Source organism: Balearica regulorum, chromosome Z (assembly GCF_011004875.1).
Source record: "Balearica regulorum gibbericeps isolate bBalReg1 chromosome Z, bBalReg1.pri, whole genome shotgun sequence".
NCBI classification, from domain to species: domain Eukaryota; kingdom Metazoa; phylum Chordata; class Aves; order Gruiformes; family Gruidae; genus Balearica; species Balearica regulorum.
In genome coordinates, this window is record NC_046220.1 from 43,779,232 (window position 1) to 43,796,229 (window position 16,998).

At 37.4% G+C, this 16,998-nt stretch overlaps 1 protein-coding gene across 6 annotated transcripts in view; it reads left to right on the top strand.

Moving 5' to 3' along the window:
* The window catches only part of LOC104642053 (TLE family member 1, transcriptional corepressor), an 83,615-nt gene extending 67,065 nt beyond the window's left edge, over positions 1-16,550 (top strand). For all 6 annotated transcript variants that reach the window (XM_075741138.1, XM_075741134.1, XM_075741137.1 and 3 more), the window contains 6 exons: positions 1,707-1,956; positions 3,717-3,964; positions 5,920-6,067; positions 6,472-6,622; positions 7,070-7,146; positions 7,308-16,550. In XM_075741138.1, the coding sequence (XP_075597253.1) occupies positions 1,707-1,956; positions 3,717-3,964; positions 5,920-6,067; positions 6,472-6,622; positions 7,070-7,146; positions 7,308-7,415 (982 nt within the window). In that variant the 3' untranslated portion in view covers positions 7,416-16,550. The remainder of the gene's footprint in view (positions 1-1,706; positions 1,957-3,716; positions 3,965-5,919; positions 6,068-6,471; positions 6,623-7,069; positions 7,147-7,307) is intronic.
* Positions 16,551-16,998: the final 448 nt, after the last annotated feature.

Consider the following 16,998-nt stretch of genomic DNA (forward strand, 5'->3'; position numbering starts at 1 on the left):
TCCATGACAGATTTGTCATCTGCACTCACTCGTCTTCCATTTCTGTTTATTCTTTAAGCAGCCTTTCAACTCTCATTTCCAGCCATGAAACAGGAATTGCATGTATATGCACTATTAATTTCTTAATAGCAGTTTACTGTTAGCCAGTTTTTACCCTTCCTTTCTGAGAAAACTGTGATATTGCATGGGATGATGGTTTCCACTGTTACCTTCTGTATGAAAGAACTGTAGAGTTCCTCCACCTCTCCACTTCTCACTCTTTTTTAAAGGAAATCTTCTGCTCTGCTCCTGGGTATATTCAGTTGCTTTGTGATGTCTGTTACGGATCCAGGCATCTTGCTTGTTTCTTCCTTTCAAACTGTGCAATACTTGGAAACATGCAATAAAATACTTTGAAAATACTAGCTCAGAGCTCAGAACAGAAGATTAAATTGAATTATGTATTGTTGGATGCTTGGAAGAGGGATGCAATACTTGAGCTACAGTGACTGAAGATTTCTGAGGAATAAGGTACATTTGGAAAAAAAAGGGCAATTCTGAACACAAGAAAATATTAGAAAAATAAATGTATCACTAGGGAGACAGTAGCTCAGTACTAAAAAAAAAAAGAAAGGATACTCATATCTGACCCTTTTTATCCACTTTGGCCTCTTGAAGAATGCTGTTAATGTAACAGCAGCATCAAAAACATGAACTATGGATGTGCTTAAAACAGAAGCAGCAAAACAAACAAACAGTCACCAGTAAAACAAAAAGCAGCCTTTTGCAGTAGTATTTTCATTATTATTTAAAACAAAGAAACCCCCCCCTGCACCTGAACCTTTATTAGCTGCTATTTGTACCCTTGTCCTTGAGTAGAGCTGACTTTAAACATCACAGTAAACATGAAGAAATAATTTTGTGTACTTTCCCCAAGGAAGAGTGTTTTTATTCAGTGCTGGGATTCACTTCCTCAACCCTCAGTTTCCATATACTTGAAGTCATACACTGAATACAAATAGAAGGTGTTACAGAAGTACCAAAACTACATGGGAAACTGAGCCTTTCAGCTTTTCCAAAATACTTGTTCAAGAAAACATAATTATGAGAAGATAGTATCAGCTTTCTGATGAAAGATGTGTGCAACCACTTTGCTTGTTTCTATTTTCTGTTTAAAGCACTAGTTACCAGCTGGAAAGAGAGGTGTGTGAGCACAGCTGGTGCTGATGTTAAAGATGAGGTGCAGAAACAGAGCAAAAGTTGAACGTTGGCTAGCGCCACTGCAAGGCAACAGGTGCAAGTCTCATAGAAGAAGGCTGAAAGAGAGTAGTGCCTGGTGAGGGATTGCTGCTGCAGGACTTGTGGTGCTGAGACTTGGAACGGCTGGCTAGAAACCAGGGGCTGTGAAAGATCTTTTGATTATCCAGGTGGCTGAGGGATAGCAGCCATGACCTTGGTCCATAGAGTTAAGGGTAGAATTTGATGTGCTTCCCCACTGCACAAATACTTCAGTTGAGACAAGCTGAAAATATCTATTGTGAATCCTTGTCTCCCTCTGAGGTTTCATGTGCCTGTATTACTTGGCAATGTAGCTCTGATTTTCATGAGAAAAAGATTGGCAAAGAAATCAAATTAAAAAATACTGTGTTTTTTCTTGCATTATAGCACTGTAACTGGCTGGTTTTTTTTTTTTTTTTTGTCTTCTCTATTCATTCCCTTCCCCAAAGAGCCTACTCCTTTCACGTTACTGCAGATGGTCAGATGCAGCCGGTTCCTTTCCCTCCTGACGCCCTCATCGGTCCGGGAATCCCTCGCCATGCCCGTCAGATCAACACTCTGAACCACGGGGAAGTTGTGTGTGCAGTTACCATCAGCAACCCCACAAGACATGTGTACACGGGCGGGAAGGGGTGCGTCAAAGTCTGGGACATCAGCCAGCCTGGCAACAAGAGCCCTGTCTCTCAGCTGGACTGCCTGGTAGGTGAATAGGAACTTGTGCACAAGGGTAGCTTCTCCTTGGAGACTCAATAAGGAAATAGCTGGCCTTGTCTGGATTTTGTTCATATTACGAGGAAATAGCAGGCAGTTCTGTTTCCTGCTTTATGTATTTAGCTGTATTTTTTTCTAACACATAACAGGTGGAGTTACAGAGAAGAGCGCTGGTTTGTTTAGGGATAAATATCATCACTAAAGGTCAAATAACAGATTAGATAAGATTTCTGAGTAGAGAGTGTACCTGATTCCACACACACACACACCCCCCCTCCACCCCCCCATTCTAGTCATGCTGATGATTTTTGTGCATGAGTTTAAAAGGAATGTAGCCTGGCTTATGCAGGGCTGCACAGAACCATCCTAGGTGTTTCACTCACACCAGGAGTGACAACCTCTGTACCTCTTTTTTGTAAGAGGGTAGCAACCACATAATGAAATAATGTGACGAGGTACCAAGGTCAGTTAAAGTCTCACTAAGCTTTTGCTGGTGATCCACAAGTTACACATTTTGGTTGCTTGCTTTCATGTCTGGAGGATACAAATGGGACTGAGTGTGGTAGCATAGGTAGCAGAAAAGCTAACTCAAAAAAGTTAATGGCTCAATAAAAGATGCTTCTCATATTAAAAGCAGCATAGACATTTGTGAAATGTTAACTGGGAGACTTAATGCCATAAGGCACAGTAATATATATTCTGAATGAAAATAATTCTAGCTTCAGTGTTGATCCAATTAAATGTGATGGGGTTTTTTTGTTGGGTTTGGTTTTTTTAGCCTTTACCCTTTATTTACTGCTACCCTTATGTTAGTTATCTAGCAGTAAAAGTAGGGTTGAATATGTGTTCTGTGCTGTGGCAGGTATGTGTCTGGATGAACAGTCCTAGCTGCCTTCATTTTAGTTATGGAGCAGTAATGGCTAACTAAGCCAGTGTTTCCACTGCACTACTTACTCCTCCTGTGCTGTGAATGAAAAATAGTAGTAGTAGTAGGAATGCTGTTGACTACTTCTTGCAGTGGTTTTTTTGGTATGTTTTGAGTTACAGATCCTAACCCTCAATTTCCTAAAGAACTGTTACTGTGTTAATTTGGCAGCCATTACAGCTTGTAACAAAAGAAGGTTGAAATATTTTCTGCCTCTAAATCCCCTGTAGTACCTCTCAAGCAGCAATAGTATCACAAATGCGAAACTAATAATATAAATATGAAAAGAATCATGTTGAACAACAAAGGACCAACATAGATCCAGGACCAGTATGGGAATACTTAATATTTTAACTTTAAAACAGTGAATGCAAAATAGTGTTTGAAAGAAAACTCCAAAACCTGAAAGGCATGAGACTTGAACTGCATTTTCATATAGGGTTGCCTAAATGCCAAATGAAAGGTCATTTGCTTTAATATTTCTGTTGTTGGTGACCTTAGCTGATGGAGTGCACTTGCAGAAATGCAAGCTTACTTTGACTCTATTTTTATGTAATGAGACAGAAGACTTGCCATTCGTCAGGTTTAAAACAGAGTACACTGTGGCAACAGAAGTCTGCAGTTTAATTTCTGCAGCTGCAGTCTCTGGTTGGTGATGAGAAGTAGGCGTTTGAAACCGTTTAGGATCTGCTGGTTCCTCTTCAGTACTTTGGTAATGGAAAAAATAGCGTACTGTTTAAAACTTGGATGCAATCAGAATCATATTAGTGGTCATTACTGGCAGGCATGTATTAACATAACTGAGGTGATTTGTGTTGTACAGAACAGAGATAACTACATCCGCTCTTGTAAATTGCTGCCTGATGGATGCACCCTAATAGTTGGTGGGGAAGCCAGCACATTATCCATATGGGACCTGGCAGCACCAACTCCTCGTATAAAAGCAGAGCTGACATCCTCAGCCCCTGCCTGCTATGCTCTGGCTATCAGCCCTGATTCCAAGGTGTGCTTCTCCTGCTGCAGTGATGGGAACATCGCAGTGTGGGATCTGCACAATCAGACGTTGGTCAGGTGAGTCATTATTTGTTTACATAAAATTTTAATAGAAGTTACGTTTTGGACAGCTACATAAATATTTATCTCCCTGAATAGTGGTTCATGACAGCAAAGTAAATAGTATTTCTTATCCAAAGAATGCAGTTTGCACCCGAGTTGGGCAGAAACTAGTTTTGGTAGCTTTAACCTGGACTTGGAAGATGCATTTTCAGGGCCTAAAGGGTTGGCCCATAAGCTACTGCAGTCACTGTAAAAGTTCTTGTTGGTTTCGGTTAGTTGGGATTTGTCTGCAGGTTTCTACAAGCAGCAGTTCTGCTGCTGGTTTATGATTGATGTAGGCTGAACATGCCTTTCAGGGAATTCTTTGGGGTTAAATAATAAAGAGAATTTTCAGTTCTTATTTAGTGATAAGTAATAAAATTAATCTTACAAAAGCAGTTGAAAGTGTGTATCCCCTCAGTTCTTTAGGAAAGCATAAAGGACTGACGTTTGGTAATTCATGAGAGAAAAGTATTTGAGGTTTCTTGGGGAATTTGATCTCTAAAACTTTTAGAATGGGTTGCAAAGAGTATAATAAATGGATTGCCATGTAAATTACTTTTGAAATCTTTTGTTAGACCTTTTATTAATGAATATATTAGTAGAAGATTAAAGTGTCTGGCAGGTCAATATTTGGCATTAGTGCTATGACAGAGAAAGAAAGATAGGACCATGCGTGAATTGGCTCTTAGCAACTAGCTGTGTGGTTTACTAGAAGATAGATTTTGGTTTATGCTTACCAAAGTAGTGGTGGCTTACAATATTATGACGAGAGCCTAAATTGGGCAAGTTTTATATTTTAAAGTTTATATTTTAAAAGTTACGAACACAAACACTGAAGAATCTGCTTAGTCTGCTGTGTTTCAATTAAATTTTCTGTATATCAATAATTAGCCTAAACTTATGTGCAGAGAGCTACATTAAAATGCATGCAAATTTTACTTTCTATTGAACTTTTAGGTCAACAAAGAATATTTTAGTTATATAAAATCTTCATTTTGCCCTATGCATGCTTAGTCCCTGTAAAGGTGCACTCTCTCCATCTATGACTGTCTTGCCATTTGAATGTTTGCTGTAGGTGTTCCCACCACTTGCTGGCTGATCTTGCTAATTGATAACATGTGGAATTTTGAGACCAGAGCTACAAAACAAAATGTGCCGTGTGACCTTTCTGTGGCAGCTCTTAGTGATTCATACCCTTCATTCCCAAGGTGGTTGTATTTCCCCCCCACCCCGCCCTCCACCTTTCACATTGAGGCATAGGACTTTCCTAAAGCTAATTGCTGATGAAAAATGCAGGAGCCTCAGAAGGCTTTTGCCAAAGGATTAAGGAAAACTTGAGATGACCTTTTGGTTGATGAAAGCTGAGAATTACTAGTGAGAAGGTTTTAAAACAAACTGCACCATTTAGATTTTTGTGATCTCCTGCCACAGAGAATGCAACTTTGCTGACTCAGCAATGCATGTGTTTAACTATCTGGATCTCTATCTGGATACCCTCCTATTAATATCTCTGCTTATTATTTATCATCTTGACTTGCAGCCAAAGAAAAATACAGAAGCTGTTTTCTGAAACTGGAGTAGTTTTGTTCCCTCAGCACTTGTTTTAATCTGAGTTGTCCTTAGTGCTTTTAACTATAGTTATTGTACTTTAATGTTCTCATAACCTTTTTTTCTTTCTTTTCGAAACCTGATAGGAAATATTTGACTTTGTTCAGCTAGCCATGATGCAATTAATTTCTCTAGCACCTGGAAAATGTTTTTGTAATACTGTTGTATTTCATGCTCAGTAAGAAGGAGGGGCTGATTTTTGCCCATCAGCAGACACAGAAGAGATGACACACACATACAGAGTCCAAAACTAACACCACAACAGTGTTTACCTTGAGCTCTGGCAGGAAATCATTATTCAATCTGGTTTGTTTTATCAGGCAATTCCAGGGCCACACAGACGGAGCCAGCTGTATTGACATTTCTAATGATGGTACCAAGCTCTGGACAGGAGGTTTGGATAACACTGTCAGATCCTGGGACTTGAGAGAGGGGAGACAGCTACAACAGCACGACTTCACATCACAGGTAACGGGGTTTTCCTACAGCTTGGGGGTAGGGGAGGGGGGCGGGTGTGTGCAGTGGGAGGGAAACATTTAGGATGAAAGTGAGATTGAGCCCAGTGCAACTGGCAGATTGTTCCCTCTCTTCCTTTTGGCCGCACACAACACAATATTTTGGAGCTTTCGTGTTTAGCTTCCAGAACAAAACGATAGCCTGACACTACTCTCTCTCCCTATTTTTCTAAGTTAATAGGTAAAAATGGGTTATTTAGTGACTTGAATTTTGAACAGCAGTCTTGCTATTGAACTATGTGAATTTTACTTGGCCTTTCTCTCTCCCTCTCCCAAATAATTTAACCACCATAAAAAAAAAAAAAAAAAAAAGAATCTGTAGGGGGAAAAAAAGTGTAAATGTGGTTTAATTTTCAGATATTTTCCCTTGGTTATTGTCCTACTGGTGAATGGCTAGCTGTGGGAATGGAGAGCAGCAACGTAGAAGTGCTACATGTAAATAAACCAGACAAATATCAACTACACCTTCATGAGAGTTGTGTATTGTCACTCAAGTTTGCTTACTGTGGTAAGTTGCCCTGAACACAGAACTGGAGGTCAGGGCTCTAATTCATGCTTTGCTGATTAGTTATTACGTAGTCATAGCTCATTTGATAATCAAAACTTACTTAATATCTCAGTTTCTTAAGTTATGAATAAATATCTCTGCTTTATGAATTAAAATGTACTTATCTACAAACAACCATCCATTTGTCTAAAGGCTGCTGTGAGGGTTGATTTGTGTATAAAAGCTGTTTCTACTTAGAGAGTCTGGGGATTTTCTAGTACGGAACACACTGCAAAAACATGAGTGTCCACACTGATTGTAAGCAAAAGTACTGTGTTGATTAGTGGTGAGAGCTTTTGTAACAGTAATTAATTAACAGATTAGTTAACATAGATGTGAGTTGAAAATCAAAAATCTGTCAGATGTCTGTTTCGTATGTTTTCATAGGCCTTCTGGTTTATATTCTAGGTAAATGGTTTGTGAGTACTGGGAAAGATAACCTTCTTAATGCATGGAGAACTCCTTACGGAGCCAGTATCTTCCAGGTGAGGATGATCATGCTTTTAAAGAAAAAACTAGAACGCCCAGAGTCCGAAAGAGTGGACTCGGATATCTTCACCTATGTGATCCACCCAAAATGGGATGCTGACATGAGGGTGACAGACTTTTTTTTAAATGATGTAATATATTTCTATTTTTCTTCTAGTCCAAAGAATCTTCGTCAGTGCTTAGCTGTGACATCTCTGTGGATGATAAGTACATAGTCACTGGCTCTGGAGACAAAAAGGCTACAGTCTATGAAGTTATCTACTGAAAAATATGATGGGGATATAACTTTTAGAAGTTGAACTGGGCCAAAATTGGTCTTAATTGTAGAAGTAGAAAGGTTTTGCCTTTTAAAAAGGAACAAAAGTATTGAGGTTCCAGACCTTGCCATGAAACTACTCCAATTTTTCAAAATAGAAGGCAACATCCAGCAACTAAATATTGGCTACGTGGACCAAATGGATCACAGAGGCAAGATGGACAGATGTAGCCTAGGTTTTTGACATAGTTTTTAAAAGCCGAGTCTACTGAAGAATGTTGGAGCCTTTTATTTTTTGCTTTCTTTGTGACCTCATGCAAATTGTTCTCATTGCCTGAATATGGGGGATAAATACCTTTCTGTTCCTTGCAGTTCAAGTTGCATTCTGTCCTGTGTAGAGCAGTGGTGTCTCAGATGAACTTGTTTCCTGGTTTTGCATAGTGTGATATGTTTTTGTATTTTTGTTGAAGGTCAAACATTTGTATAAATTGTAAATATATTTAGTTTATTACAGTAAAGGCTTTAGTACCAACAACCAGTCTTTCCCCACCCCACCCCCCACCCGCCCTGCTTATTTAAAATTAAAAACCTTTTGGGGATATAAGTACCTTTTTAGAAGCAAAAGCAAACACTATGTATAGTTTGAAAATGGTGTCTTATTCTTTATAACTCCTCCTAGATTCCTTTATCATACTTCAAAGTAGTTGTTTTGACATATTAGGGTATCAAGTTCAGTAGATGCTGTCTTGTGGTACAAAAAACTTAAAAGGCAATTTTGTACTAATTATAGTGTAAATATAAAAATTGAACATTTCACAAAGTTGTGCAGTTTATTTTAAGTTTTTCCTGATGTCCCATGTATATGTTCTTTGGCAGATACAGTAATATGTGCCTGATCATAACTCATTTGATCATTTCTCTAAAAGAAGAGGTGACTTCCCTCTCCTTTCTCCCCCAGCTGAACAGAATTCATGCGAGACTACGTTTTAACTAAGTACATCAGAGCCTTTATTCATTAACTGAGGATGTCTATGATTAAACAAAGCCAGATAAGTTGCATCCTTCATACTTTACAGAGAAGTGGTAGTTAATGACCATTTCCTTTTTAATGTCTTGTCTATACTTAGATACTCAGGTAAATTTAACTAAATTACCAAAAGTGTGAGTTTTACAGGGGATCACTTAAACAATGTTAAATACTTGCAGAGCTGCAAGTGAAGTGAATTAGCCTAAACTAAGTTAAACTCGCTTCTTAATTTCTTGTGAGAATATTGACAAAGGAATATTTTGATTTTTAACCAACTCACTGTACAAATTAATTAGAATTAATTTTCCTGAGTGTCCCATGTCACGCAGGCCTATAGGCTCTATGTATTCATAGTGAGCAATCTCTGAGTCCTTTCCTCTGTCGCATCAGTGTGTGACATCTGTGAAGGGCCATGCTAAGCAGCCAGTTACCAAAGTTATGCATCTTCAAATCAAGTTTTCTTGGTGTACTCGAGAAATGGATGAGGACAGAATGTGTACATTTTATTCTAACTATGTTTTTTCTGATTAACGAGTTCTACCACTGTGTGCTAGACAAACTTGGCTATTGCACCAGTGAGGGCCATGCATTTCCTACATTCTGTAATTTAATTAGAATTTCGGTTACTAATGGAGACTACAGATGAACAGAAGGATATCTTTGAACAAATAATTCAGATTACACAAACTGGCAGACAGGTTGAGACTCATCTATGACAAGCTGCTTTCTCATTTTGATAGCGTTTGACAATGACCTATATCCCTGCTCTTTCAAAGACACATAACTAGGAAGAAACATGCTTGACTGACAGATGCATTGACTGGATAGGGAATTTCTCATCTGGGGGCAAATTTTCTCTCGATTTCCAATCTGAAGAGACATCAGTTTTCTTTTCAATTTACATGACCATTCTACTGAAACCATTTTATAGCATCTAGAATTGTAATAGCCTTAATACATTAACTTTGCATTTGGAATGTAAAATGTTAACCATTCAGGATAATCTGGTTTCCTAGACATTTAAAATTAGTGTTCTATCCATATGTATCTATATCTTTGTTTATTGCTGTGTTGTGAATATCTATCTGTATAAAAATGACAGACCAGCTTAGGTGGTGGCCATGTTCCTTTCACACATAGTGAAGCAAAAAGCAGAATCATCAGGCTTTTCAAAGAAATAATTATATTTGCTACATTGAAATACTGTGAAGTATTATGCCATTTTAAAAAGGGAAAGTTTAGAAAAAGAGTATGTACTAGGCTACTTGATTTTTACGCGGACCCTGTTTTCATACTGAAGTTTTTCCAAACATCTGACTCTGCCAGTGATCATTGACTTTGTTTAGCAGCACTGGCAAATTTGCTGCAGTTCAGAACATTTAGATTTCTTCCAAACTACCATCACTGTGGCTTTTACTTTATAGGTGTTCTTTTGCCTTTCTTAAAAGTTGATATCAGAGGAACCAAGAATGCAAGTAGTATAACACATTCATGTAACTTAAAAAAAACATACACATGTATATAATGGATCTGCTATAAGTTGTGACATAGTGGTTGTTAGACCACATTTCAGCAATCAAGAGGTTCAAAATCATAGTGTCAGGAAAATCATTAAATACCTTTTCTTGTTAGCTTCTAGGATGCACAGTGAGTCAGATTATGGAATTAGACATTATTTATGCATGTGAATGAATTTAATCGTATTTGTACCGTATGTTTCTTGGTTGTAATTAAGAAATTACTTCTTTTTTTTTTCCCCAATCAGATCTACTTTAAGCCTTGGCTCTGAAAACTTGGGGACACATCATACAATAGTCCTCTCAATGTGTTGTTTCAGGTTTAACTTACAGTTTATGAAACTTTTTTTTTTTCATTTGTCAAACAGTAAAGCTATTCCACCAGCAGATGTAATTTTTAATGAAAAGACATTTGGTGAAACCTTGGCATGTCTTGTCTATGCTATGACCTACAAGATTTAAAACTTGTAGAGCTTAAAATTTCTGTAAGTTCTTATAGCCCTGTGTAAAGTGGTGGGTGGAAATAATTGCATATTGAGTGAAGAAACACCAACCCAGACCAGCAGTAAGAGAAAACACACTGGGAAAAGCACATGGAAAAAAAGAGGTACAGCAGTTACTATGGTGTAGGTAATTTTTTTTTTTTTTTCAATTTAATTACAGTCCTAAAATATTCCTTTGATTTAGCCCCTTTCTGGGATTGTGTTTGTTTGCTGGGTGGCCCTCGGTATTCAGAGATGTGTGAATGCCACTCTGGCAAACACTGGTGCCAGATAGAAGCAGGGAGTCCTTACGAATGACATATTGGATGTCAGTGCAAACAATAACTGATGAAGAGGAGATTTGTGGTAATATCAGTTCAACTGAACAAAATCCTTTGCCAGCTCTAATATGTATATTTTGTATATGTACGCTAGGCATAACCTTTTATAAATCAATTGTGCAGAATATCATGATATGACCCCACACAATGCATTTGTCAGTGTGTCAGAGTACCTCTTTTGGATTATAGTTCCAAGCAAAGGTAGTTCCCCACATCAACCCACAAGCTGCTGGTCCTTGAGAGAGAATTTTCATCCACGTTAATTCTTTTAAACTTGTTTGGCATTTCAAAAGCTTTTGTTCCTTTAAAGGGAAGAGGGAGCACCAAATAAATATGAAGTTCATAGACTGTTAAATAATAGTGTTATTTTTTAATATAAACATCAAAGTAGAATCTGTTATCTAGTTTCATGCATACTTTTGTGTATAAATGATTGACCATAATTTTTCTGTGACATCTCTGCATTGCTGATGCATGCGAAATTTTCAGAAGCATCTAAGTTACTTAAGTAACTTAAAGCAAGATTGACAAATTGATTTTTTTTTTTTTTGATGTGTGTGTGGAAAGACCGCCCCACTTATAAGTCTGTGGGATCATGTAATCTAGTTAGAGTAGTCCTTCATATTTTCTATTATATTGGTGCAATTTTGAGTCGATGGGGAAGTTCCACCATTCTGGTGATTAAGAAAGGTGGATTTTAATGTTTCAGGCTAAGGAAGAGTACTGAATTCAGATTTCGCACTACTGATAAAGTGTTTAGCCCTTAAGGCACTTCACTGGAGAAGCTGGACTGGCTCCAACTGTGCTGTCTCTTTAAAGGATTTTATTTTTTTTCCTACCACAAGTGCATAGAAAGAATGTGAGAATGTAGGTCTCAGAGTAGGACCTGATGAACACCAGAATGAAAGAAAGACTTCATGGCAGGGAATACATGGAGGGACGAGGGAGAGTGGGAACATACACACACTTACATTTCAGTGGTAGTCTAACACGTAATCTACAAAATTCACCTAGAATGAGATTCCAGTATGCAGTTGCACTGACTTACATTTCTCCGTAAAGTTGTTCAGATATTTCTGCATAGTAATTCAAGGATACCTGAGCTGTGTATTGGAAGGGGGCATTTCTTTGACATGCATAAGCAGTCATCGAATCCTAAGAGGAAGGAGAGTTAAATCACAGCCAGTTCTCAGCATTTCCCATTACCTAATATTTTTGTAGCTCCAAGATCAGCTTTCCAGCAATTGATAATCCCATTTTCAGCAACATGCTCCCAGATGTCCCATTGCAGCTTAAGTGCTTAGTGCAGGTGGTAGATTTTGCTAGGGAAACCAGACATGTAGGAGCTGGATGCTTTAAAAATCTGCCCTGTGGGTCTAGATTACTGACATTTCTAAGAAGTTTACTCAGAATTTCAGTTTAACTGTCTAGGAGAGCTCAAACACTCACTTAAACATTTTCTAAACCAGCAAAAACTCTGCTTTGAACACGCTTTAAGCACATGGGTGTGGGGGGTTTTTGCTATTTTTGTGTTGATTTATTTCATTTTTTTTCTTCTTACAGAACTTTAAAAAAATCTATAAATTGAATACAACAGGAAAACACAAAGGGAAATAAGAAGAATGAATGAATAATTGTTTTCAGAGGGCAGAATGTTCTTAAAGATGCTGTATCTCAAAACAAAAGAACCTGTTGCTTCTATGATATATTAATTCTTTAGAGAGATGGGTTTGTTTCCTTGGAGCTAAACTGCTCTTCTCAGAAAACTGAATACAAAAAAAAAAAAAATGGTGGTGTGGGGATCAATGTTAGTTATCATTTTCAAATCCAAGGAGACTTTTGTTTTTTCTTCTTCCCCCCCCATATTCTTTATTACCAGGTCCCACAGTTCACTCCTAGAAGCTGAGCAACTGGCTGTTCCCTTTCCGGCTCATACATTCGTAAGAATTCTGTTGCTAACAAGTCTGTTGGTGATGTGTAGACTTCAGCAAAATCTGAATGAATCTTTTAGTGGATAGCTGGGTAGATAATATCAGCCAGTGTATGTTGTAATAATTTCCCTTACTAAAGCAAGCACTCAGAGATAAGATAGCATCATTGTTCCGTGCTCATACTTTTATTGTTTGTGGAATTGCTGGTCGGTGTAGTTGACTCACCATAGAAAAATTCTGTGGTAGCTTCTGAGGTAAAACTTAAATTTTGAGATCTTTCCTCTCCTAAAATTTCAGATGTTTTTTTTCCCACAGTAAGGTTATGTTGATTCATAGAAGAGATGCTGCAAGGAGCATTAGGCAGTTGCTATTGCATAGAACTTGGCAAAGATTGCCTTTGCTGTGTCGACAGTACAAAGGCATAGGATCTCTTGAACCTTGTTTCTATCTCTGTTTTCTGCCAAGAACAAGGTAGAGGCAAAGATAATGCATAGTTTGGAGATTAAGTAATCAAACATACTATTATCATTACCCCTTTTGTATATTCTGTCATTAGCATAGAAAGTAGAGAAGATACCTTTTAACTGCAAATAATAAATGCTGGTTTTCCTTCCATTTTAATGGCAGTTTAAAAAAGTTAACAAGCAGAATGAAGGGGTCATAAATGGAAGTTAACCCATAGTGTTGGGAAACTTAGAAATCACTTGTTACTTTCCTGGTAGTCAGCCTAATTTGTTTAAAATAAAATCCATCTGTTCATTTCACAGTCTTTGTCCCACTTCCTTATAGCAATCCATAGTGGATTAACCCATTACTTTAAAAATTGACTGCAATTACGATAAGCTAGTAACTCTGTATTTTGTGGTTTGCTGTAGCAAGATATTTTGGAGAGCACCAAAGTTTCCCTGTATTCTTAAAAAATAATCAGCTATTGTTATTTTTTGCAGTTGGACCTGAGTATTTTCTTAATTATGTTTCAAGTAAATATACAATCTAATGGTTTTGCAGATTCAGAATATTTTTGATTGCTGATGAATCAACCAAACACTGCTGTTAAGTATGTAAATGACCTTAATGTCAGTTTGGTATTTGCTTAGCATGCCATGCATGCAACAAAACTTTGGAGTAATTCAACTTTTGTGGCCACACTAAATTTCCTTCCTGGAATAAGTTTCCTTTTCATACAGGGACCAGTTTACTACTGTGCTCCCCTGTGTTTTCTCCTGAATATGTATTAGTCCTCTAGAGATGTTTTAATGCGTTATACTTACATAATGCTTCTACCTTTCTCTGTCTTTCTGATTGTTAATTATGAGATGTGTATTTCTGACAGCAGTTGAGTGAATATTCGCTAATCTATGATATAATTGAGTTTTCGAATGTGTATTTCAAGAAGTTTATAGACTTGTATAGAGAAATCATTAATTTTCATTTGTTAAACTCAAGATTCTCAAGTCCTGATACTCCTTTGTGTTTTTATCAGTGAATCTGTTTAAGGAAGTACTTCTGGTTTTTGAATGGTTTTCATAGCTTTTTTTGTTTGTTTATGTAGACACTTTTCTTTGTTGAGTGCAAGTTATTGACCTGGTACTCTATTTATAATTATGCCTGGTTCTTCAGTATTTTATCTAGCTGTAACTTATTAAAAACCACAACTATGAAATGGGGATATTAATGACAAGTGGTTTAAATGTGAGAGGTTCAAAATGCATGTTAGAATATTTCAACACTTTGTTCACTGTAATTTTACATTTTTTCATTACTTAAGTAATTAAAAAAATTCCTTAGGGTTGAATTATAGTAAAATTTTATACATCTCAGTACTAATTTTGTCTCCCAGTGGACAGCAATAATTTAGATTGGATTGTTTTTACCTAATTTATTCTTATTGGGGGGAGGGGAAAATACTAACCTTGCAAATTTTACTAATTATAATAATTTCATTAATATTATTGGTTTTTTTTAATAATCTCCATGCCTTCAGAAACTTGTTCTTCTATATTTTGAAGAAAAACATACAGATATACAGGGTTCTGTAATAGAATGTGTTTACAGTATTTATCCCCTGGGTTTGCTGTAATAGTAAGGGGAAGTACAGTGACAGATATAACTTGCAATAGTTGCTAGTGTTATGTGCCTTTGAATCATTTTCTTTAATTCTTTTTTTTTTATATATATATATATCTTAGGTGAGGGTTAGCAGCTTTAAATCAGTTTCATTTCTATTAAAGTGGATATGGTGATACATTCTTAGAGCTTTACTAGTTTTACTAACTTTAAATAATTTTAAATCTCTAAGGTAAATGGTTGTATGGATGGTTTTGAACTGATCGTAGACTGTTCAGTTTAACTTTTTAGATTTCAAGCACTGCTAGAGTAGAGGGAGAACTTACTGGTCATATTTGGCTTCTTTTTATGCTTTCATTTTGTACTATATATGATCAGTGGGACTTTGTTACCACAATAGGTGTGCTCACTGTAGTGGCTTTTTAAAATGTTCCCGTAGATTGCACTGTGTGATTCATTTGAATTTAGGTTACAAATCAATCCCTTTCTGTAGGCATCTGCTTTGTAACTTGACAAGTATGAAAATAATCAAAAATATCGCTGTGTTTGACAGTGAGTTTGTATATTTCTCTGTTTCTGAGTATGAATAGCATTTAGCAAGGCTTGTATAGTTAAAAGGCAGTTAAACTAGTAATCATACATGATCTGTGTTTAACTGTCGTTTGTAGAAAAAGTGCTACAAAGTGATAGGTGGTGATAACAAATTCAGAAGGAAAAGAATATGAAATTCAGATAGCAGCTTGAATGATTTGCTGTTAGCATGGGGCCCAATAACACTACAAAGCTATAAACTCTGTCTTTCTAGATTGCCCAGTTAGGTGGCAGAGATGCAATTTGTCTTTTCTGAAGCCGCCTGCTGCTTGCTAGCTCCATCTCCTGTCACAGCCTATTAGCTCCCCAAGAAAATTGGTGGGAAATTGCCTGCAGATTGTAGGAAATTGCATCTCCAGGCCCTGGAAAAAATGTAGGATAGCACAACACTGATCCTCCCAGAGCAGCTATTAATACAGCAAAAGCTGACCTTTGGCATGGTGTGAAACGACTTTGCTATTTGCTGAATAAAGACTGTATTATGTGTGGTTGAAGGAGGGTACAAATTATTATCCTAGCTATGCTTGTAGCCAGCCAGCTCCAGGAAGCTTAAGCATTAGTGATAGGTTTTGCTGCTCCCCACTCCTTCCTATTGGAAGATCGGAGATGATGTTAGAGCCTTATCCAGAAATTTCATTGTGCAAATACATGGGCAAAAGCCATCATGTATTTAAATGATGTTAGTACATACGAAATTCAAAGGTTTAGTGACAAAACTGAAAGATATTTTATGAAGCTGATCTCAAAAAAAAAAAAATTGCCTCTGCTTGGTCTAGCCTCGGTCAGAGTAGGAGCAACTTTTTGACTATTTCGTTCTATGCGTATATCCATAATAAACCTTTGATTTTGGAGCAGTTACAGTGAAATGGAGCTGATTTATACCGTAACTGCTGAGCGTAAAAGTCATGGGGCACACATTAGTTCTGATAGATTTTAGCATTAAATTTCTTGCCGCTAGGAAACTCACCTCTGTCTCGTTTAAACAAATTCCCATGTGTTTTTTATAGTGTGATATGCAATGAGTTTCATCCTCTGTCATTTCTACTAGAGCTACGTTTCTGATCTTGTACTTCACCTCGGTTTTATAGGGCCTTTCAATAAAAGAGTCGACTTTTCCGTGAATCCTGAGAGAGGGGCTATGTAGAATTAGTTTGCAACATAAAAAATAAATGCCAACATTTTCTTTCAGCTTGCTATTGTACTTAGTTGGTTCAAAGCCTCCTGAGGAAGATGTGCGTGTGAATCAGAATGATGTATTGATCAGAAGTGAGAGTGGGGAGGGCAGCAGCAGGGAAAAAGTCATTTTGCAATCAAGAGCATTGCTGTTTTCAAACTCGGCTGAGATCTGCTGGTAACTGGCGGCTGCCCAGGGATCTGAGTGAAATCAATATGTTCATTTCCTATTGTATTAGTGTCCACTGATGTAAATGAGCTGACAAGGCTTACTAACACTCACACAACTGATTAGAGAAAATTAGTGGCCTGCCTTATGGAGCCGAGGCAGAGGAGCTGAGTGCAGGGCAGCATGACAAAACAGGTACTGCTCACAGTTCAAAGCACAGCTGAAGGGGATCGAGAGCACTTCATGTTACAGGGCTCTCTGGGCCCCTGTTTTGAATTCTTATGATCATGCATG